The 23,482-nt window shown below is 41.7% G+C and overlaps 2 protein-coding genes across 5 annotated transcripts in view; one reads left to right on the forward strand and one right to left on the reverse strand.

The window, feature by feature from the left end:
- Positions 1-863: 863 nt before the first annotated feature.
- Positions 864-23,061, reverse strand: LOC124794870 (cytochrome c oxidase subunit 7A, mitochondrial-like). 2 transcript variants are annotated; one of them, XM_047258549.1, is made up of 3 exons: positions 22,902-23,061; positions 22,685-22,822; positions 864-1,121 (listed from the first exon to the last, which is right to left on the reverse strand). In XM_047258549.1, the coding sequence occupies exons 1-3, from the start codon at positions 22,914-22,916 to the stop codon at positions 984-986; spliced, it is 291 nt and encodes a 96-aa protein (XP_047114505.1). In that variant the 5' UTR covers positions 22,917-23,061; the 3' UTR covers positions 864-983. The 2 variants fall into 2 exon arrangements, with proteins under 2 accessions (XP_047114505.1, XP_047114506.1); XM_047258550.1 differs by having other exon boundaries at positions 22,685-22,819; positions 22,902-23,047.
- LOC124794869 (transcriptional adapter 2B-like) overlaps positions 23,055-23,482 on the forward strand; it is a 109,545-nt gene continuing 109,117 nt past the window's right edge. For all 3 annotated transcript variants that reach the window (XR_007016621.1, XR_007016622.1, XM_047258548.1), the window contains exon 1: positions 23,055-23,457. Coding sequence is in view for 1 of the 3 variants with exons in the window: in XM_047258548.1 (XP_047114504.1) it covers positions 23,451-23,457 (7 nt within the window). In the remaining 2 variants the exon portion in view is untranslated. The remainder of the gene's footprint in view (positions 23,458-23,482) is intronic.

Raw genomic sequence — 23,482 nt, forward strand, 5'->3', positions numbered from 1 at the left:
GCTGCTGTTATTAGGACGCACAGAAAATTACTGTTACACAGTTGAGATTGTTACAACATGAACCAAACTGAAATTCCAACCATTAACTCACAGCAACGGTCCACTGAAGGCCGCATTATCCTGCCTCTCAGATCTGTTCAGCTGGAGCTCTCATTAAGACAAACAATTTTTTTTTTTAAAGAAATGTTACTCAATACTTCAATCTTGGTACATGAAAAAGGCCTCCTGCTTTAACAACATGGTCGTTGCAAGAAGACCCTATAATCTCCACTACCTTGTTAAAACATGCCATTGACTTGAAATTAACAAACTAGTGCTTGCTACCTGATTCTTCTTACAACAGCTGGCCTTCACCTCTTTCATGCCTCCACCAAGTAGCAGAGGTTTTCTTTTCTTTCATACTCTTATCCGTAAAAACTGCGAAATACTTTTCTCTTTCTTGTTTTTGTCAATGTACAGAAATACTCTATGGTTATAAGGTTTATCATCAACAAAAACTTTCCAACTAATAGTTATATCTTCAAACTTCCTTCACAGCATCAGTTTTGTATTTGGTGGTGGAAGTAAGATAGAAGTAGGTACATCAGTTTTATCTCAGATAATGTGTCTTCTCTTTACTCAATTGTTACATATACATAAAACAGAAACATATTAAGTCATTACAGTCATACAGATTTAAAACTGTATGCTGGACTGATGTGAAGTTCCAAGTCTGCATCTCCGTTGCCAGTTAACAGAAACCATCACATTAATGCACTTTTAACAAGCAATGAGATTTATTTAAGATATGACATTCAAATTAAGAATAAACAGAAAATAAACAATGTTAATAATCTTTGTAACAATTCACTGTAAACACTAAGTACTTCTCAGTATTTATTAAATGCAATTTACAGATTTGTACAGTCACCTGCAATAACTTACAGAAATGAGAATCTGCCTGCACTAACTACCTCTCCCATTTACACAAAGAACTAATACATCTACTTTCTAGGCACTGCCATATCATAATAAAATTTGAAGGTCATGCCAAGTCCAACAGCACAAAGTCCCAATGTTGTATGGTACAGTAATTTGTCCACAATTCCACCTTTGAGAAAAACGGGAAGGCCATCATTAACCTGGAAAAAGAAACAAAAAAAAAGAGAGTGTTTACTTTATATTATCCAAGCACATGCTATGCAAATCTTACTCTCCATACTTTTTCATGTTTTTCTTATCTTCTATTTTGTGCAAATATTCCCAGTACTTGCACTCAATAGTTTCATTACACATGTTGCTAAGACACTATCTACAATGTTCTATTTGTGGATTACTGTGGGCAGGTGGGTTCAACTGAACATTACTGGCAAGTACAAGTAAACTAAAAAACATACCAAATAATTGTAACTTATGACAGTGTCTGAAGACAATGTCTAGATCAGGTGGCATTTTTATGAATTGTATGAACTGGAAGCAAGGACTACCACTCAACAAATCTGCTATATTTATTTACTTGCTCTCTTGTTCTGAAATTGGAAGCAACAGTACCATGTTATGCCAGATACTGAGAGATTACGGCCATATGAACAACACTAGTGGGACAGTTTTTCTGGTAACTTAATTATTATTATTATTATTGTGTCAAACATATACATCATCATTAATGCATTTCACGGCAATTGTGATTCCAAACACAATTTATAAATTTTTTCATTATGTACAAGAAACTATACACAAAACTTTTATGAGGATGTTCTCCTTGGAAAAAAAAAGTGATTTCCAGCATTGGTTATGTCTATTGAGTAGACAACAAAGAAATTTAAGTTGATCACAGGTAATTCTTCAGCGAGAAGCATGGCAATTCATGCTGTTATGGTTAAGAATAATGAGCAATATGATACAGTAGATTTCACAGTTAAGAGTTAACCTTCGCTACTTTCAAAGGAACTGCAACCACTCATCATTGCTGATTTAATCCATGTTCATGTTATGTGCAGGTCTTGGTCAGAAATGAAAGTGACAGAAATGGAAGCTCCAGAAGGCCAAGGCTTTTTTTTTTTGTTTTTGTTTTTTTTTTTTTTTTTTTTTTTTGGGGGGGGGGGGGGGGGAGATGACACTGCATTTATTGATGTTTTCATAAAAGCCATGAGAAGGAAAGGCGTAAGAAAGTGTATGATTGTAAATATGTTTTCAGGAAGGGATTGTACACTTTAATTATAATCTCTTCTTCCAAAGTTTTTTGCAGAGTCCTTGTGGACTGTAGTGTGTAAAATCCTTTCTCAGATATTTATTTGCCTTTCGTTTTCTTGCCTTTAATGAAAATATTAATAAATAGCTAATATTGAGTATTACATCAATTTTTTGCTGTGTAAGTAAAGTAAAAAAGAGTTTAGAAATTATGCTAACATAAATGGTTCACAAAAATGCCTTTTTTTAACCCTTGGCCATCTGGAGTTCCCACTTCTGTCATTTTCGTTTACAGCCACATCCTGCTTATACCATGAAATTAGGGCCAAATTGGTAATATGTTTCGGTATGATCCACTTGTTTAGAAACTCCTTGAACACAATAACTCATTTTACATGCATGCATACAACACATCCTGATAACCAGGGGCCTTCAAACTCAATCATCTACATTCCACTCACTAGCAAATGTTAGAAGGATTTCTGCACATCTCATGCATTTTCTTTAGCAATTTTGGGTGCTCTTATTCAGAGCTTTACATAGTAGTATCTAAACTGTTAAAATTAAACTAATGAATGAATGATACTATCTTAAAGGATGTGTACCTCATATTCCATCAATTTTGAACACATGCTATACGCCTTGTTTCGGAGTTTGGTAATAATTACTGGCTTGGTTGTACAGAATTTTTTAGAAATCAATCTTTCAATTTTACGTGCCAATGAAAAGCACTATCATATGTCAAGGCATATTCCTGATTTATTTTCTCGGACACCAGGTATTTTACGAGTCTCTTGATATCCAATTCTTCTTATATCATCCTAATTTTTCACCAAGCATGCATACTGCAACAAATATCCATTATCTCTGCAAGACTTTCAAAGATCATAAAGTTTCGCCATAAATTTCTTCACTCATCTAGTATTATGTCTTCTACTTTCAGTCAAAACTGACATCATTCTATTGAGCTTTCCATGGCTCATATTTCACTTCTACACAATGTTGAGTTTCATACCTACACTTTTGATGTTTGATATCAGTACATACCAGTCTCTATTACTGAAATGAACCTATATTTGCCTCCACCAATATTCTGCCTTACTCTCCCCATGTATGCCTGTTTCCACTCTCTGAAACTTTTCACATTCTCCACTGCTTCTTTGACAAACACCAAGCATCTAAAACCTTCCAGACACTACAGTGAACAGACTGTAGTCATACGAACTACATATCCAAGCGTAATTACTTGTAAGTTCAAAAAAAAAAAAATGGCTCCAAGCATTATGGGACTCAACTGCTGAGGTCATTAGTCCCCTAGAACTTAGAACTAGTTAAACCTAACTAACCTAAGGACATCACAAACATCCATGCCCGAGGCAGGATTCGAACCGGCGACCGTAGCGGTCTTGCGGTTCCAGACTGCAGCGCCTTTAACCACACGGCCACTTCGGCCGGCACTTGTAAGTTCACACACACTTCATTACAGTCTTCTTCTGTCACTATCTCTCTGTTGAGTGTGGACCCCAGAGACACCTGACAAATGTAGCTGCTGGCTCATTCCTTGTAGGCTAGCTGAAGTTGAGCTAGAACACTTCATAAGATTTATCAACCAACATAACATCAGATATATTTACCTTTTTTCTTTTAATCCAGTCACCTTAGTTGATTCTCTTGAAGTAGAGGTCCTGCTAATCACTGCCTCTGAAATCACGTGTGAAGGCAAAGAAAGGCCAACTTCTTCATAACTTCTACTCATCTCACATAAAAGCATGTCCACTACTTTCCTTTTACAAATATACATTTGCTTGAATGGGTGTACAAATCATTACAGTGACATCTGAATTAAAGTAGAACACAACTTTGATACTACATGCACCTCTATGGCTCAACATGACATTCAAGATTACAATATATTTCATCTTCCACAAAACCATCTAGTCTTGTTTTATTGTTGGAGATTGTGGTTGCTCTCTAATGGTCAAACCACTGCCAAGCCATAACAAGAAAAGGTAAAAGCCTCTGCTCACAGCAGGTGAAGCAGTTTGTCATCACACCTTGCCATCTTCTCATACTCCACACCTACTCTTTAACGTCTGCACATACAAAAACAACCACCCACTCACACTACATGTTTTCCAACTTACTCCCTACTTAATGTTATTCTGTCACAATCATCCTTCTTTGTACTACACAAGGAGTGAAATGTCATTTGCCTGAATGTCACTATGTTGAGTGTGGACCTCAGAGATGTCTGACAAATGGTGGGCTGTAGTGGATGTAGTGGAGAACGAGTGATGGTCTGCGCTTTGATTGGCAGCAAACTGAATGTGGGTGTTTATGACTATAATTTTAATTTGCAAGCTCCCCAGATAACAAAAGTCTGTAATTTCATATGAACTGTATCTGCCAATCAAGTGAGGGAAATTTGTGGCTGAAGAAAATCAGATGCATTTGCTAGACTGTTCTGCTATCAAAGCTTTATTGCCTCCCATTTAATATTTTTGAGATGAACTAGATAATGAGTTGTGTGCCAGCCAATTCTACAAGTGTGGCTTCAGGAATGAAACAGACATAAGTTGCCTTTATGTGTAATGATCAAATTGTTCTAAGCTCTGATAGCATGTCTAATATTTTATGGATTTTAAACACCAGTTGATGGCCTAGATTCTATACTGACAATTTCAGCAACTCCTAAGGCAACATTTGGAGTTCAAATCCTTCACTATTCTGAATCTCTCGCTAAATTAGTGGTTCCCCTATTATTATGACTTCAACCCCCTAATGTGGGGAGCCACACTGGGAACCAGAAAGAAAGACTAGTTTAGCTTCAGATGTTTTTTTGTTGTAAAAGGAAGTATCCATCGAGAGATTTTGATGCTCCAATAAAGTGCAATTTCTGAGGTGTCAACTAGTGTGTTAATGATTAGACTTGTAAAACTATTAAAATTCCATTACTGATGATTGACACATTTAAAGGGCAAGGACTATCCCTAGCTTCCAGAAATGTTAGTTCCTATCTCGCTGAGAAAAGAGGGATATGATTGGGAGGGTGGAAGGAGGACATGTCTCTGCAACCCTAAGTTAAAAGGGACAACCCCCCCCCCCCCCCTGAAGTGAGCCCAAGTCAAGACGAAGATAATGAGGGAGGCGACAGAATAGGTTACGGTAAAGATGAAAATAAAGCAGGAAAATAACAAAAAAGCTGATGGAAGTTCGGTAAATAAGGAAGTACTGCCAATGAAGAAATATGTAAGGGTAGGAAATGGGGTGGGGGGGGGGGGTTAACAGAGATGAAGCATAAGAAGCTGGTGGAATGCAATATGCTGGAGAAGAAACTTCCACCTCTGGAGTTCTGGGAAAATGGTGCTGGACGGGAGGATCCAAACGGCTCATGTGGTATAGTAGGCACTTGGGCCCAATGAGTCCTACTAAAGAACATACTCAACCAACTGTGTACAGTTATGCCCCCAAGGTATACAATTGTTTTGCAGGCATGCAAGAGTTCAGCCAGTGGCAATTATTCTTATGTAAAAACCCATTTATTGAACATGTTAGTTGGCAAAAAACATTTATTGTTTCACATGTTGCTCTACCTTTCTGAAGTTTTAAGATTAAAAAAACACACACACACACACACACACACACACACACACACACACACGCACGCACGCAGAGAGAGAGAGAGAGAGAGAGAGAGAGAGAGAGAGACAGAGAGAGAGAGAAAATAAATTTTAATTTCCCCAAACAAATTCTTCAAATCAAATTACTCAAATTACTAATGGTGTCATCATGTTGTTGTTGTGGTCTTCAGTCCAGAGACTGGTTTGATGCAGCTCTCCATGCTACTGTATCCTGTGCAAGCTGCTTCATCTCTCAGTACCTACTGCAACCTAAATCCTTCTGAATCTGTTTAGCGTATTCATCTCTTGGTCTCCCTCTACGATTTTACCCTCCACGCTGCCCTCCAATACTAAACTGGTGATCCCTTGATGCCTCACAACATGTCCTACCAACTGATCCCTTCTTCTAATCAAGTTGCATCACAAATTTCTCTACTCCCCAGTTCTATTCAATACCTCCTCATTAGTTATGTGATCTACCCATCTAATCTTCAGCATTCTTCTGTAGCACCACATTTCAAAAGCTTCTATTCTCTTCTTGTCCAAACTATTTACCGTTCATGTTTCACTTCCATATATGGCTACACTCCATACAAATACTTTCAGAAACAACTTCCTGACACTCAGATCTATACTCGATGTTAACAAATATCTCTTCTTCAGAAACGCTTTCCTTGCCATTGCCAGTCTACATTTTATATCCTCTCTACTTCGACCATCATCAGTTATTTTGCTCCCCAAATAGCAAAACTCATCTACTACTGTATGTGTCTCATTTCCTTATCTAATTCCCTCAGCATCACCCGGCTCAATTTGACTACATACCATTATCCTCATTTTGCTTTTGTTGATGTTCATCTTATATCCTCCTTTCAAGACACTGTCCATTCCGCTCAACTGCTCTTCCAAGTCCTTTGCTGTCTCTGACAGAATTACAATGTCATCGGCGAACCTCAAAGTTTTTATTTCTTCTCCATGGATTTTAATACCTACTCTGAATTTTTCTTTTGTTTCCTTTACTGCTTGCTCAATATACAGATTGAATAACATCCTGTCTCACTCCCTTCCCAACCACTACTTCCCCTTCGTGCCCCTTGACTCTTAGAACTGCCATCTGCTTACTGTACAAATTGTAAATAGCTTTTCGCTCCCTGTATTTCACCTCTTCCACCTTCAGAATTCGAAAGAGGGTATTCCAGTCAACATTGTCAAAAGCTTTCTCTAAGTCTACAAATGCTATAAACGTAGGTCTGCCTTTCCTTAATCTATCTTCTAAGATAAGTTGTAGGGTCAGTATTGCCTAACATGTTCCAAAATTTCTACGGAATCCAAACTGATCTTCCCCGAGGTCGGCTTCTACCAGTTTTTCCATTCATCTGTAAAGAACTCGCGTTAGTATTTTGCAGCTGTGACTTATTAAAATGATATTTCAGTAATTTTCACATCTGTCAACACTTGCTTTCTTTGGGATTGGAATTATTATATTCTTCTTGAAGTCTGAGGGTATTTCACCTGTCTCATACATCTTGCTCACCAGATGGTAGAGTTTTGTCAGGACTGGCTCTCCCAAGGCTGTCAGTAGTTCTAATTGGAATGTTGTCTACTCCGGGGGCCTTGTTTCGACTCAGGTCTTTCAGTGCTCTGTCAAACTCTTCACGCAGTATGTTATCTCCCATTTCATCTTCATCTACATCCTCTTCCATTTCCATAATATTGTCCTCAAGTACATCGCCCTTGTATAGACCCTCTATATACTCCTTCCACCTTTCTGCTTTCCCTTCTTTGCTTAGAACTAGGTTTCCATCTGAGCTCTTTATATGCATGCAATTGGTTCTCTTTTCTCCAAAGGTCTCTTTAATTTTCCTGTAGGCAGTATCTATCTTACCCCTAGTGTTATATGCCTCTACATCCTTACATTTGTCCTCTAGCCATCCCTGCTTAGCCACCATATTACATAAAATTTCGAATTGTTAGGAAATAAATCAAAACCCAAAATGCTTAGCATGTTAAAAAGCAGAATGTGCACTTTATAGTGTGTTGTAGGGATCACACTGTGGGCCTGCATAAGCCTAGGTAATAATATCACACAACTGCAAGTCATGTTGAAAATTCCAACAGCTCAGATACCTAGGGCAGGTCGAACCACACATTTTATCAAGTCTTTCCATACCATAAGATGAGCATTGCTTTTTGTACTGTCACTACTGGTTCTGATTCTCACATCTGGACCACGGTAATGAGCTAGAACATGATGTATCAGACTACAGCATACTTTTGCAATTGAAACAAATCCTCCATTCCACACAGGCAACAACAACTAAATCCAGAACATAAACGGCAGTAACAGGAATTTAAGCTTTACTCAAAATATATGGCTCTAGAAAAGTGACCATATATCATTCTTTGTAATTAATGGTAATTCAGGGGATCTGCAGACATTCGACTATGCATACATCTAAAGTCTGCTAAGCACATACCAGAGATGTTTGCAGTCATGGAAATACTTTGATGGCATCTTAACCCTAAGTGGTTTCTTGCAGTAGGACTTAATGATCTGCAATCCCAGTTGTTTGTTGCTGGCACCTGTGTTACTATTCACAATAACAGCATTCTAGTGAAGACAAAGTCTGGCTTATATACAATATCTACAGCTCCACAGAATCTGGTGTCTAGATAATTTGATCACAAAGAGTGCATTTTGTTAATGTTTAATAACACTTGTTCTTTTTGAGAACAAACTGTTCTCCTTTCACTAGTCAGCCTCCTGTGTGTCTACACGTGCATTTGGAACACTGAATTTCTGTTAGTACTAAAATTTAAACTGTGAGAGTCATTCCAAGTATCACTCATCCCATTTTGATTTCAACTACAAATGACGGGGTCAGCAGAAGGAAGAGCCAACCCACATGAGTCTGTTCCTTAAGTTGTTGCACATTATATGCTTGGTTAAATTCAAAGACAAGACATACATAAAATAATCATATATAAATTTGTTTTGGAGACTGTTCTTTCTAATGACACATGTGGAATTAAGTGTTATCAGTTTTTTGAGCATTTGAACATGCAACAGATAATGTGATCAGACTAATCATTGTTAAATAATTGAGAGTAAACATTTTCTTCTGATGACCCCATCAAATGGAACATGTAAGAGCAACAGCAACATTCTTGGAACTTTATATGCAGACGCTGCATTCTTTTTCCAATGTTGTCTTTACTGAATTGTTATTTTATAGCAGGCTTTATTCAACACGATCGCACACTTAAAATAAATAAATTAATTCACAATAAAGGATGGCAGCCAAAAACAGTTGCAGGATAGAATTTTTTTATTAAAATTCTTGACCAAGGTTTCGGTACATATAAATATACTTTCATCAGAAGTACATTTCCTGAATAGAAAGACACATTCATTAGAAAAGCCATATCAACGAAAGTGAGAAACAGAAGCTTAAATAACGGTGAAATTGCTAAAGTAATACAGGCACACAATCTTTAGTACTTACTAAAATTACATCATGCACTGGAGAATAATGAAACAATTATGCCAAAAGGCGTCGTCAGTAATTAAAATATCATCTCCATTTGTACAACATGTGTAATGGGTACAGGATCAAAGCGAACAGTTTAACAATGTTACTTCGCCTATGAACTGTTGAGACACGAGTGTGAAGGCACTAAGGTAGATTGTTTCGCCGAGAGAGGGCACTTGCATATGCCAGACTCGCGCATATTACAATCCATAAATACATACATAAGTGCATCAAAATTATTAAAGGTTGTGTTAATTCAAACTTTGTCTTAATAAATAAAGCGTATCACGCCAATTAAAGACATTTATGTAAACTAGAAATATAGAACCAAATTTACCTGTGTCCTAGTGTCAAACGGATAAAGCTTGCGCTTGGAACATCTAACGAGAGAGGGCACTACTGTAATGCGCGAGAGTCTCGCGTAACATAGGCAGTGAAATACATATTAGCGAAACAACCAAAATGTTATAATAAAACGAAACCATCTGTCTGTATGAATAAAACATAGTAGTCATTTAACCACACATACACATTGAAATTCATAATTAACATACAACACAATATGTAGATCCCAACAAGATAGGAAAAGCGCATTTCACCGGCATCAACAAGCAAGAAAATAACTCCTAGTCAGCCAGACTATATTACATTAAGGCAATGAGGGGTTTGAAACTGTCTAAAAAATTTTTGTTTCGAAGCTGCACCTGTTCATTAAGAACAAAACCATCTTTTAGAGACAGATGCTTGAAAATCTCTAATTCTACGTTTGAGGCTATTATTTACGGAAAAAGCAACTCTATAACCGTATTGTTTCTGTAAAAGATGTTCCAAGCGCAAGCTTTATCCGTTTGACACTAGGACACAGGTAAATTTGGTTCTATATTTCTAGTTTACATAAATGTCTTTAATTGGCGTGATACGCTTTATTTATTAAGACAAAGTTTGAATTAACACAACCTTTAATAATTTTGATGCGCTTATGTATGTATTTATGGATTGTAATATGCGCGAGTCTGGCATATGCAAGTGCCCTCTCTCGGCGAAACAATCTACCTTAGTGCCTTCACACTCGTGTCTCAACAGTTCATAGGCGAAGTAACATTGTTAAACTGTTCGCTTTGATCCTGTACCCATTACACATGTTGTACAAATGGAGATGATATTTTAATTACTGACGACGCCATTTGGCATAATTGTTTCATTATTCTCCAGTGCATGATGTAATTTTAGTAAGTACTAAAGATTGTGTGCCTGTATTACTTTAGCAATTTCACCGTTATTTAAGCTTCTGTTTCTCACTTTCGTTGATATGGCTTTTCTAATGAATGTGTCTTTCTATTCAGGAAATGTACTTCTGATGAAGGTATATTTATATGTACCGAAACCTTGGTCAAGAATTTTAATAAAAAAATTCTATCCTGCAACTGTTTTTGGCTGCCATCCTTTATTGTGAAGAATTTCAACAGTTGCTGCTGCAGCCATGTTTAAAATCTTGAAATAAATTAATTAATATTTTTACAGTTTCAAAACTGATACTATTTTACCTTAGCTAAATGTCACAACCATGTCACATCTCCTCCCCCCCCCCCCCCCTCAATCTTCCTCTCTCATTCATTTACATCGTAATACGCCAGATTAAAATACATTTGCGTTACAATACAAAAGTATCTATATGAAGGGTAAGATAAAAGCAACCAACTAGCCAATGCAGAAAAATGAAGACAACTAGGTTTTACACAAAATTTGAAAACTCTCACATTTGTCTGTCTGTCATCTAAAACATAGGCTTAATCAGTTTTTTTACACAAATGCAGCAAGTAAAAAATGTGGCATATCAAACACTGTGCATCAGCACTACTGGGCTCTGGTGTGCTCTCTTGCAGGGCGAGAATATAAGGGAGCGTATAATTTTAAGTTTTTATTAAATTACTTTCTTTCTTTTAGTGGTTCTCACGAGAAAGACCACAGCTGGGTGAGTGTTATCACTGAACACAGTTTCTTGTCGACCACTTCTAAACATAGTTCTTCCCACTAATATTTAACACTTTGCATTAATTGTAATTTAACAGTACGCAAGGGAACTGTGCTACACTGTGTGCCTCACATGCCACTCATGGTCAGGCTTGGTGGAGGATGTTACTTTTTAAGACAGATTTGCAAATTCCACTGGATGAAGAATCACAGAAAGTATTTGTTGTAAATACACACTTGGGACTGTTCAAGTATTTGTGTTTGCCCTTCAGCAGTGCTTCCACACTGCCATTTTTCAATGTTACTTGGTACAGCTGTCTGCAAAAGTGCCATTTGTTCAAACTATCTTGACAATATTGTAGTCTCAGGTCGTACACCAGCAGAACATGTTGCCAACTTGCACACTCTTTTTCAAGTGTTGTCGGAAGCAGGGCTCAACTGTCATCTCGAAAAGTTGACTTTTTTCAAACTTAGGTCATGTGATAAACAGTCAGGGTGCGCACCTCCTCCAATCTCATTTGCTTGCAATCTGTGACCTGCCTGTTCCTCGCAATGTGTCTGAACTGCAGTCAGTACTAGGCAAGATGACGCACTACATTTGGTTCATACCAAATGCCACCCAGATCACGCCTCCATTGCATTGCTTCTGTCGCAAAAATGCGCCTTTTGTGTGGACTAAAGACTGTCATGATGCATTTCAGAAATTCAAACACGCTTTGCTTTGTGACAGGTGTTCAGTGCATTTTGACCCTGCCAAGCCAGTAGTTTTGCGAGTCAATGCCTATGGAATCGTCGTCGTGCTTTCACACAGAATTGGTACACATGACAGACCTGTTGCTTTTGCTTCAAAGTTGTTAAACTCAGTGCAATTATTCTCAAAGAGAAAAACAGGTTCTCGCTACTGTGTATCGTGTGGCAACATTCCATCACTATGAATGGTTGCAAGTTCTATTTAGCGACAGATCCCAAGCCTTTGTAGTCCTTGTTTCATTTGTCAAAGCTGGTTCCTGCACGCACAGTTGAAAATTTGCAATGCTGGACTTTGTTGCTTTCATAGTATCAGTATGAAATTGTGTACAGACCTACAGCAAAGCATGGCATTGCAGACGCCCTATCTCATCTTGATTGGCCCAGACCCTGATTTTGAGGCATCTGCCACATATTGTTGCCAATCAATGGGCAGGACTCTGAATTACTGGAAACTATTCTCTTGCATTACAGAAAAATAGCATAGGTCATGGAAGCAGACCCAGATCTCAAGATTTTGTTGCATTATATCACATGCCCTGGCCTCATTCATTGAATAGTATACAGAGCTCAACTGAGCGCCGATATTTTGCACATCTTCATTGCCTTTCAGTTCAACAGGGTGTGATTCTAGTTCAAAATGACAATCCCATGTGCTTATTCCAAAAATGTTGCTAAAGGATGTGTTCTGACTGCTCCACCAGGAACATTGGGGAATTGGACGCATTAATAGTTATCACAACGACATTTTACTTGGCAGGGCATGGACGCCCACTCTGAACAGACGATGTCACACTGTCGCGCATGTGCTGAGAACAATCTGCTCTGCAACGGACATTCGCAGCTTGGCCCAAGACTTAATCGCCATAGCAATGAGTGTACACTGACTTTGCAAGACCATTTTGGAACACTCATTGGCTTGTAGCGGTAGACTCTTTTAGCAAGTTCCCATTTGGGGTGCCTAAGAACAGCACATCATGTAGCACCATGTAAGCGTTGTCCTCCATATTTTGCATCGAAGGTTTGCCAGAAGTAACTGTGTCTGACAATGGACCATAGTTCAATTCACATGACTTATCAGTTTCCCCTTCCAAAATGCCACACCATTGTCATGTAGTGAGACTGCAAATGACAATGGGGATGCAGACAGGATGCTGGACTTAGAGATGGGTCAGGAGTCACGACTGTGAAGGATGGTGTACTCGCAACCGTATCCCGCCATCTAGCTTCCGAGGCAACAGAAACATCGTCCGGGAAACTGCTGTGCCAGGGTAAACGTCCAGGCCTGAGGCTATGTACTGGGACTATGATGGCGATGACAGGTCCAGGTCCATGCGGTCAGTGAGTGGGGATGGCAGGGCCAAGTCCACATCGTCCATCCGCTCCTCCAGTGTGCCCTGGTGGCACCAGCGGGTGGCTGGGAAGTCCGTGTGGTCCCACTGGTGAAGGTCCGTCTCGTGGATGGGAGTGATAGGAGACGAGAAAGAGTTGCAGCGCAAGTTTCTAAGTGTGGGTGGTGCAAAGCTTGCCCATCTGTTGCTTGAAAGTGCGTACGAAGCATTATGCTTCTCTGTTGGACTGCGAGTGAAACAGAACACTTGTTACATGACGAATGTCATTGCGTTCCCAAAACTGATCAGTCATGTGAATTGAACTATGGTTCATTGTCAGACACAGTTACTTCTGGCAAACCTTCGATGCAAAATATGGAGGACAACGCTTGAATGGTGCTACATGATGTGCTGTTCATAGGCACCCCAAATGGGAACTTGCTAAAAGAGTCTACCGCTACAAGCACGCGCGCGCCCACACACACACAAACACCAACCTGCTGGACGGGAATCGAACCTGAGACCCCACGGTCCAGAGGCAGCAGGGAGGGGAGGGAGGGGGGGGGGGGACGACATGCTGGTATAAGCTGGCACCAGCAGACCAGGCGGCAAAGAGGTTGTGAAACGACAGAGGCCAACAAAAGACTCCCAAGAAACGCCCTGATAATGCCAACTCTGCCGCCACTATTTAGATTGTCGCTGTGGACCGGAGAGCGAGTATGTTGTGCCAAGCAAGTACCAGTGTCATCAGTTGCAGCCCAGCGGTAATCGCAGTACCACTTAGCTCCACCACTAATTCAGAGACAGGCAGCACATAGCAACCACAATTGTGAACATAGCAGACTTTGTACTTCACCAGCAGTGAGGCTAACATGGAATATTCAGAAGAACTTGTACCATGACTAATTTCTTGAGTTGAATAACTATCCATTCTTATGGATAAAAAATCCAGTTAATGTGTGCAATTTGTGTTTTAGAAGGATGATACCAGCCACCAAACAACATCCTCTCCTTGCTACTATGGTACAGCTCTACAGAGACAAGGCGACATAAAATGAACAAACTTCATTACCTTCTTCAGATTTTAATTTTGCTTTGGGTAATCTTTTTCATTATTGCAATCGTGCAGTTAGATAACAATTGAAGTTAATAATTTTTTGGGAACTTGCTCTACCAGGTGGTGATACTTTGGTGAAGGCCAAGACATGTTATTTCACCCACAAGGTAACTGGAGGAGGGGAATCTAGGACAATGCCAGCTGCCATCATCACTAGTGTCTGGAACATGGGTAGATGGCTACCGTCCAGGTGTGGAGCAGCAGGGAAACATATAGACAATGGGGCAGGACAACTAATGTGAGGACTGTGGGGTACAGACACTTCAATATTGTTTTAGAACAAGCTTTCAGTGCGATCCACCAAGTCCTGAAGACTTTCTGTGTGTTGATGGCAGTCACTTGACCCCACAACATCCCATTTTCTCTTCTGAGAATTAATCTGGCTGATATGCCTTTTGAAGCTTGATTTGCCTCACTATGTGGATACAGATGGGAAACCACTTGCTAAAGATGGATATTCAAATGCTAAAAGGAGGTATTGTGACTGGACTTGTGAGATGGAATTTGCGATTGGCTCATAGTTAAAATCATCCCAAGGGTGGCTGGTTGGTTTGTTTAAAAGAGGGAGGGGAAGGGACCAAACTGCGAGGTCATCAGTCCGTTGTTCCCGGTAAAATAATTACACAACGGAAAGACAAAAAGAAAGGAGACATATAGCACAATAATAGGAGAATAGAACAACCAGAAGAATAACAGGACGACAACCAACACTACCATAGACAAAATAGGAAAAGAAAACCAGAGAGAGAAGCAAGAAACTGATAGAAGGGGTAAAAACAAGAGAGCGTATGACTGACTGGCTGGCTGGCTAGCCACGAGAATAAAGAGGAAAAGCCAGCCACTCTGCGACACATTAAAACATCCACCCTAAAAGCATTAGAGTGGAGAACACGAAGGGACAAAGGACATGCTCTACAACTTATATAAAATGATAAAACCCACCATCACGTATAAAACGTAAAACTAAATTAGCCGATGAGGCGTTGTCAGCTAAAATTAATGGCATGAGTCCGGCAACTGAAGAGTTCGTCGCAGGGCAGCCAAAGAAGGACAGCTCACTAAGATATGGGCCACCGTCAGCCCGGCGCCGCACCGGCACTGAGGTGGGTCATCACAGCGCAGGTTGTAGCTGTGTGTCACCCAAGCGTGGCCAATGCAGAGCCTTGGTGTACAGCATGGAGGTGTACACGAATGGACCACAAGTATAGGTGACAAAGGCAAGGACTCCAGTTCGGGAAGTAGGGATCGGACGCAAACTGCAATTGGAAGCCCTGGCCTGGGCCGCCGATGCACGAGATAAACTGCAATGGGTGGGAAAAGGAGACGGTGATTCAGATGCGCAGGAGAACTACGAACCTGTGTAACATAACTGGCCAGCAGTTCAGCAGTTGTACATGCCTAACCTGCAATGGAGGGACTTGTCCTAAGCTCTCCTGCCACTAGGCGAACGCCACCATGGTGCACCGAGTCGAGTAAATGCAATGCTGAGGGTGCCGCCGAACCATAAACCAGGCTCCCATAGTAAAGGCGGGACTGAACAGGACCCTGCAGAGTTGCAGCAACATAGAGTGTTCTGCACCTCAGTTGGTGTTGCTCAGGCAGCAGAGTGCATTGACGTGCTGCCAGCACTTCCATTTAAGCTGACGTATGTGAGGAAGCCAAGCCAATCGGGCATCAAAAACCAGTCCTAAGAATCAATATGTCTCCACTACAGTGAGTGGAAAATACAAAGCGGCAGGAAATTTTGGATCAAAATCGGGAGCGCGCTTCTGAGACCCCACTCGTATCATGTGGCAAGGGTATGATGTCACCAAGTTATGTCATACGCTTTTTGTAAATCAAAAAAGATGGCAACCAGGTGTTGGCATCTGGAAAAGGCTATTTGGATGGCAGACTCTAGGGACACAACATGATCAGTGGTAGAGTGACCCTGGTGGAAGCCGCCCTGACATGGAGCCAGTAGGCCTCATGACTCCAGGAGCCAACCCAACTGCCGACACACCATACATTCCAGCAGCTAACAAACAATGTTGGTGAGGCTGATGGGCCGATAGCTACCCACATCAAGGAGGTTTTTATACTGGGTTTGAGCACTGGAATAATGTTGCTCTCCCGCCACTGTGATGGAGAGACGCCATTGCACCAGATCCGGTTGAAGATGATGAGGAGATGTCGCTTGTAGTCAGATGAGAGATGTTTAATCATGTGACTGTGGATCCGATCTGGCCGAGGAGCTGTGTCAGGGCAATGTGCAAGAGCACTGAGGAGCTCCCACTCTGTAAATGGGGCATTATAGGATTCACTGTGGCGTGTAGTGAACGAAAGGAATTCCCCTTCCAGCCACCGTTTGAGAAAGCGAAAGGCTGGGGGTAATTCTCTGACGCACGGCAAAGTGCTCGGCACACTGCTTGGAAATCGCGAGTCTGTCGGCAGATAACATGCCATTTATGTTAACACCGGGAACACCTGTTGGGGTCTGGTAACCGAAAACATGTATGATCTTTGCCCAGACTTGGGAAGGTGATGTATGACACCCAATGGTTGAGACATTTATCTCCCAACACTCCTGCTTCAGTCATCTGATAAGTTGGCAAAAGTGGGCACGGAGACATTTAAAGGCTATGAGGTGGTCCAGGGAAGGGTGCCGCTTATACCACTCGCCGACTCTCCTTAATTGCTTCATTGACTTTCGATGACCACCAAGGAACCGCTGGGGGCACCCTAAAGAAACAATTGCTGCACTCACCTGCTCAACCATCACACTGATGTGACCATGTGGGGGGAGATTCAGCAGTGACAGCAGAGGTAAAGGTTTCCCGGTCCACCTTGTTTAAAGCCCATCTGGGTAGGCGTCCGTGGGCCTGATGCTGGGGCAGTGACAGGAAGATGGAGAAGTGGTCACAACCACACAGGTCATCATGTGCTCTCCAGTGGATACATGGGAGAAGTCCTGGGCTGAAAATTGATAAATCAATGGCCGAGTAACTATCACGAGCCACACTGAAATGTGTGTGTGCCTCAGTGTTTAAGACTCAGAGGTCGAACTGAGACAGTAAAGTTTCAACATCTCTGCCTAAGCACTAAGAGATGGGCAAACACTTTCATCCTTGGGAACTAGTTCACTGCTGATCGTTCTTTTTGGGAACCGTTCATTTTTACTTGTTCACCATTCATTTGTGCTTGCTATATGGTTCTTATGAAAAACTGAAAACTAGTAGTGCAGGTGACTGAAGGATGGAGGGCAGCAAGAGGGGGCACTTGCCTCCCTCTGGAGTACAGAGTTTTTATTCATTACAGAATTCTTATACACTTTTAGAAGTGATTTCTGTGATTCTGCAGAACCTCTCGTTTAGCCAATTGTAGCGTTGTGTGGCTGATCGCAGGGAAATAATATACGGTGGCGCAAGGAAAACCGGCCCTGAGTACAGACTGTTCGCCAAATACGGACGATGTGTTGCCTGTTACGAGCACATACAACAAACAGACAAACATGTAATAATTAGACAGTGAAGAAATAACAAGCTAATGCAAGCAACAATTGCAAAACAATTGATGATAATGTGTAGAGAGCTGGAGAATAGAACATGACAAACTCACGCGACGCGCATGGGCTATAGCACATGTAGTCTTGTAAACTTGTTGGTGGCTGTTTCCTAACTTAATAGACCACAAGTGTCTTGTATAAAATTCTTCGTTTCGACTTCCACTACATAGCTATGCTACGTTGAAAACTATAATCGTTTACACCCTATATATACTTCACGTTGTCTCTGTGTTCGAAGGCGAAGTAGACTTCACGGAAGCATAAAATAAAAAGTGGTTTTCTCATCATACTTGCGTCACACGCTTAGTGAAAAATTAGGTTTTTATGTTGCATTATTAAAGTTAATGCAGCAATAATGAGATAATAAGTAAATACGATTTTATGACAATCTATGTCTTTTCAAATGGAGAGGCACCGCTTTTCGTACTGAGCCAAAATGACCCACAATCCACTCCCCCCCCCCCCCCCTCGGTCCTTTTGTTCATCTTGTTGAACCGTTCCTTTGCGCCCGTTCCTTCACAAAGTACCCATCTCTACTAAGTACGGTACCACCCCACTAGGGTTTATAGCGTTAAAATCTTCCAAAAGTAGGAAAGGTTTAGAGAGTTGATCAGACAGTGCAGTTAATGCATTCAGGGACACTGCACCATCTGGAGGAAGATATACATTGCAGGCAGTTATTTCCTGTGTCATCCTTATTCTGACAGCCACAGTGTCAAGGGAGTTTGAAGGGGCACAGTTTCACTACAGACTGAGTTTAGGGCATAAACACAAACTCCACCTGACACTCGATTATAGTTGCTATGGTTCCTGTAGTATCCTTTATAGCCGCGGAGGGCAGGGGTCCGCATTGCTGGGAACCAGGTTTCCTGGAGGGCAATGCAGAAAGAAGGTGTAAGGCTTAACAGTTGCCGTAGCTCAGCCAGGTGGTGGAAGAAACTGCTGCAAAGATGATGTCATTGTGAGACTGAGAAGGCACGGAACATTCAATGAGGTAGTTTACACCTCAGGGTCACCTGCTGCCACCGAATTTTTGCCTGAGCAGTCTATATCCATTGTGTCGGAGGGTCCGAAGAGATGTAGGTCCTCAGTGGACACCAGAATATCCATCTCATATGCAGACACACAGCCTGTAGGTAGCGGTGGTGCGTGTGCCACCGCAATTCCCTTGGTCTTGGGGAACTTCTTTTTGGATTTCTCTCACTGTTCCTTGGGTTTCCCCGGCTGGGAGGACTTCACTGATTCAGTCTGACTCAGGATGAACATGAAGCTCTACGACCAACTTCTTTTGGGCTCTCCAGCCACTGGTGGGTGTCATCTTTCCCACACGCAGAAACCTGGGAATGGAGTGACCCAAGGGACCCCTTCCAAGCGAGAGGAGCTGAAGAAGACTTGCACTTCTCCGTCTCAGAAGTGGGGACTGATACCCCCCATGGTTGGGGGTGGGGGGTGGTGTTGCTTCTGAAGTAGCTCTAGCTGCCCCCCCCCCCCACCAAGGGGGCAGCTAGAGACTTCTGATTCTGTAAGGCGACAGTAAAGCGAGGAACTGACGGGGTGACAACTGTTCTTGTAGTGGCGGCATATTAGGAAGTCATAGCCACAGGACATAGGCGCTCAAATTTTCTCTTAGCCTTGGTGTAGGTCAGTTGGTCCAGGGTCTTAATTTCCACGATTTTCTTCTCTTTCTTTAAAATCCTGCAGTCTGGGGAGCAAGTTGAATGATGCTCTCCACAGTTGACACATGAGAGGCAGGGCACACGGAGTACTGGGATGTGATGGACATCCACAATCTCGATATGTGACGCTGCAAGTACAGTGGGAAGACATATGGCCGAACTTCCAGCACTTAAAGCACCGCATTGGGGGGAGGGATATATGGCTTGACATCACAGCGGTAGACAATCACCTTGACCTTTTCTGGCAATGTGTCACCCTCTAAGGCCAAGATGAAGGCACTGGTGGCAACCTGATTATCCTTCGGACCCCGATGGACTCGCTGGACGAAATGAACACCACGCTGCTCTAAACTTGTGTGCAGCTCATCATCAGACTGCAAAAGAAGGTCCCTGTGGAATATAATACCCTGAGACCATATTTAAGCTCTTATGGGGTGTGATGGTAACAGAAACATCCCCCAACTCCCCCAACTTGTCACAAGCGAGTAATGCCCGGGACTTGGCAGAGGATGCTGTTTTTATCAAGACCGACCCAGAGCACATTTTGGAGAAGCCCTCCACCTCCCCAAACTTGTCCTCCAAATGCTCCACAAAAGACTGAGGCTTCATGGACATGAAAGATTCCATCAACTCTTGTACATACGAGGTGCCGGGGTGAATAAGCTTCACTGCCATCCTGGCATGGTGTGGCCAGGGAGGGGAACGATTTGGGGTAATATTTCTTAGCATTGAAGTTAGACTTTGCTCGCTTAGGACTGCTGGTGCTGGACCACCAGCAAGAGATGACGTACTACACTTCGTGACATGTCATCCACCCTGATGCTACCCACTCCGACCAGGGGGCCTCCCAACGGGTGCCACCTAGCCTCAGCAAGAGCCGCCTGGCAGGATGGTCATTGCCGGGAGTCCCGATGCCTCAGGGAGATGGGCATCTACTCCATGGCATGTGTGGGGAGTTAATGGTGCAGGCATCAGCACAGCGATCCCTGTGTTGTCAGGGGGCTACAACCAACAGGGTACATGGCGGCCCCACCACAACGGACTGGCTACCATGCTGGATATCAGGTGACAAGGAGTCCATGGTCATCGCCTGTGTAGTAAGGCGCCCTTCCCCAATTGGCTCGCTCTTTGGAATAATTTTGAGATATGGAGGTCAAACCCGACAGGGGACCATCACATAAGGGCCGAAACATTTGAGACTCCTTTTAGTCGTCTCTTACGACAGGCAGGAATACCTCAGGCCTATTCGAACTCCCGGAGCTGCAGGTGGGCCTTCTAAGGCTTACCAATGTCTGTACTGTTCGGGTAATTCCTTCATGGTGCACTGTTCCTGCCCCCCCCCCCCCCCCCTTAGGATTTATTTTAGCATAAGAGGCCTGCGGTCTACAATGATCATAAGGAAAGGAATTTGGGGGGGAGGGGGGGAAGGTAGACTGACTGTAATTACAAAAATGTATTATACAAACAGAGTAATGCAACGACAGAGATTTGCATTGTTGTGCCATTCTTCCATCGCATTCTGTGAAACTAAAACCAAAGTCAAGACAGAGCAGAAAGCTCAAAACAGTAAGGTGCCTTTACTGTTGTCAGCAGCATGTACTGTGAGGGGATGGATCCACATTTGCATTGCCTTTCACACATTTTCAGTGCAAGAGAGATCAAACAAAATGGGGTACAGAATTAAACAAAATACAACTGCTCTGTGATGTCAATCAATGGGTATCACAGTTCGCTTATACCAAAATTTTCGGAAAATATGGTTGAAAAACCTCTGAAATTTTGTCAGAATTCACATTCACGCTGCATGTCTTCAGCATAGAAATGAGCAATTTGAGAATACGTAAGTCTTCCAGTACATCATCAGCTATCTTCCTCATACTAATACTTCATTTCCACACAAGTTTTCTGAATCCACTGCAGCAGACAATATCTTTACTTTATCCTTCACCTGAGTGGTAAAGGAAATAGATAAGTTTGTAGACTTATGTTCTCTGAAAAAGGCATTTCAACTGATTAGGAGAATATAGCTTTCAGAACAATAGGTGGACATGATGAGCAAGTGGATATGATCCTACGACTGAGCATTCTGTATACAGCAAAAGTGTAGATGAGACAACCGAGTATGATATGGCCAAAGATCTACTCAACAGAGTGACATTAAGCATAGTCGCCAGTAATTCTGTGCATTTGTTACTTTACTTTCCTTGTGAAGAATAGTGGACCGAGCTCTTCTCCAGTCTCATAAGACTGATCGCAGCGTGTGGGATTATTGACAAATATGGAAAATGATGGGCCAGTCTTGCAGGGCATTTGTTATAGAACCGAAATTTCGTTTGAGCCTGGTTACCTGATCCTTTGAATAGTTTCATATTTTTCCACCAGGCCAAAAATCAGCCAACAAAGACATGAGATCCCGCAAGTTAGGTAAATACACCAATGTACCTGCACATCGTCACACTCAACAAGGAAATTCTATATGCAGTGTTCTATGTAAACTGGGTAAAAAAACAAAAACAAACCCTACCGTAATTACTTGCTGGAATGATGACAGCATTCTACTGAATAACAACCAATAGTTAGTAATGTCAATGGCCAGCCTCAATTATGTACAGGAAACGCAAAGTTATACCTTCGGGCTGACACTTAATAGGACACTCAAGTAAACTTTGCAATAAAACCGCTACATGGCAAACAGAGTGTCACATCCTTTTGCACAGTGTTGGGATCACCTCAATATGCAAGTCTTCTTAATGTTACATTTGTTGCAGACTCCGTCGATGTTTGGCTCGAGCCAATAGAAAACACGTAAAGTAGCCGATATGGTGTGTCAAATCACTGTAGAGTTGCGGGTAGCCACCAGTGATTTAAAAAACGGTAACACTTTCAACAAAAGTCACATGGCACAGTTATTACCGTCCAAAAGGCATCGCTAAGGCAAATAGCCTTCTCCTTTATGTCTATTTCCTACTATCTTACCTGAAATTTTTCCTGTTTCGCCTTCAGCTTTTTGTATCCTGGATGCACATTATCTAACGGAGCGCCGGTTGTGGCTTTCCTCGTCAGCTGTGATGTCGATAATTGCCGTGAACTTAGCTGCAGCAGCTGAACCGCCTTCTGAGGGAAACAAATTTGCCAATGAAATCGTATATCACAATTTTCACTCAACGAATATTTGAAAACATAAGTTATATACCTTAGCCGAATTCATTATCTCCGTTATTTAAGAGCAACAACCCACACCGAACGGACACTCAGTAACTTTATTCGGTTTCGGTTAGATTATCGGCTCGACGGCTATCCTTTTTTTTGCTCCCTTGGCTTATCAAGAGCAAAGATATTAGAAACGTATAACGAGGTGCATGTATCTTCTATCCACAGTTAAATGTTCAGTTTCAGTTAAAAAGTTACATGGAGAATTAACTGGCAGTGGCAAATTGTATTTTATTGTAATACTGCTTATTTAAAAGCTGAAGCTGTTTAGATTGGATACCTCTACTATTTTCTCAATTCAGATGTATTGGCATAATGGCGGATATGTGGTGACTACTGGGAAGTTGTTGAGTAGTCTGAGAGAGTTATGTTTCCTAATGGCTATGATCAGATTGCTGTTTGTATAATTTTACTGGTAACTGCTAAAAGTGTTTTGCACTAATATTTATGAAATTTGGGAAGGCTGGTTTAATGATTTCCAGCATGTTTTGGTTTGATGATGTTTGGTAGCTGACGTCATAAGAGAACTAACATGGCGGGTAAGTGTTTGGTGTTGTGAATGGG

This window comes from Schistocerca piceifrons, chromosome 4 (assembly GCF_021461385.2).
Source record: "Schistocerca piceifrons isolate TAMUIC-IGC-003096 chromosome 4, iqSchPice1.1, whole genome shotgun sequence".
Taxonomy (NCBI): Eukaryota; Metazoa; Arthropoda; class Insecta; order Orthoptera; family Acrididae; genus Schistocerca; species Schistocerca piceifrons.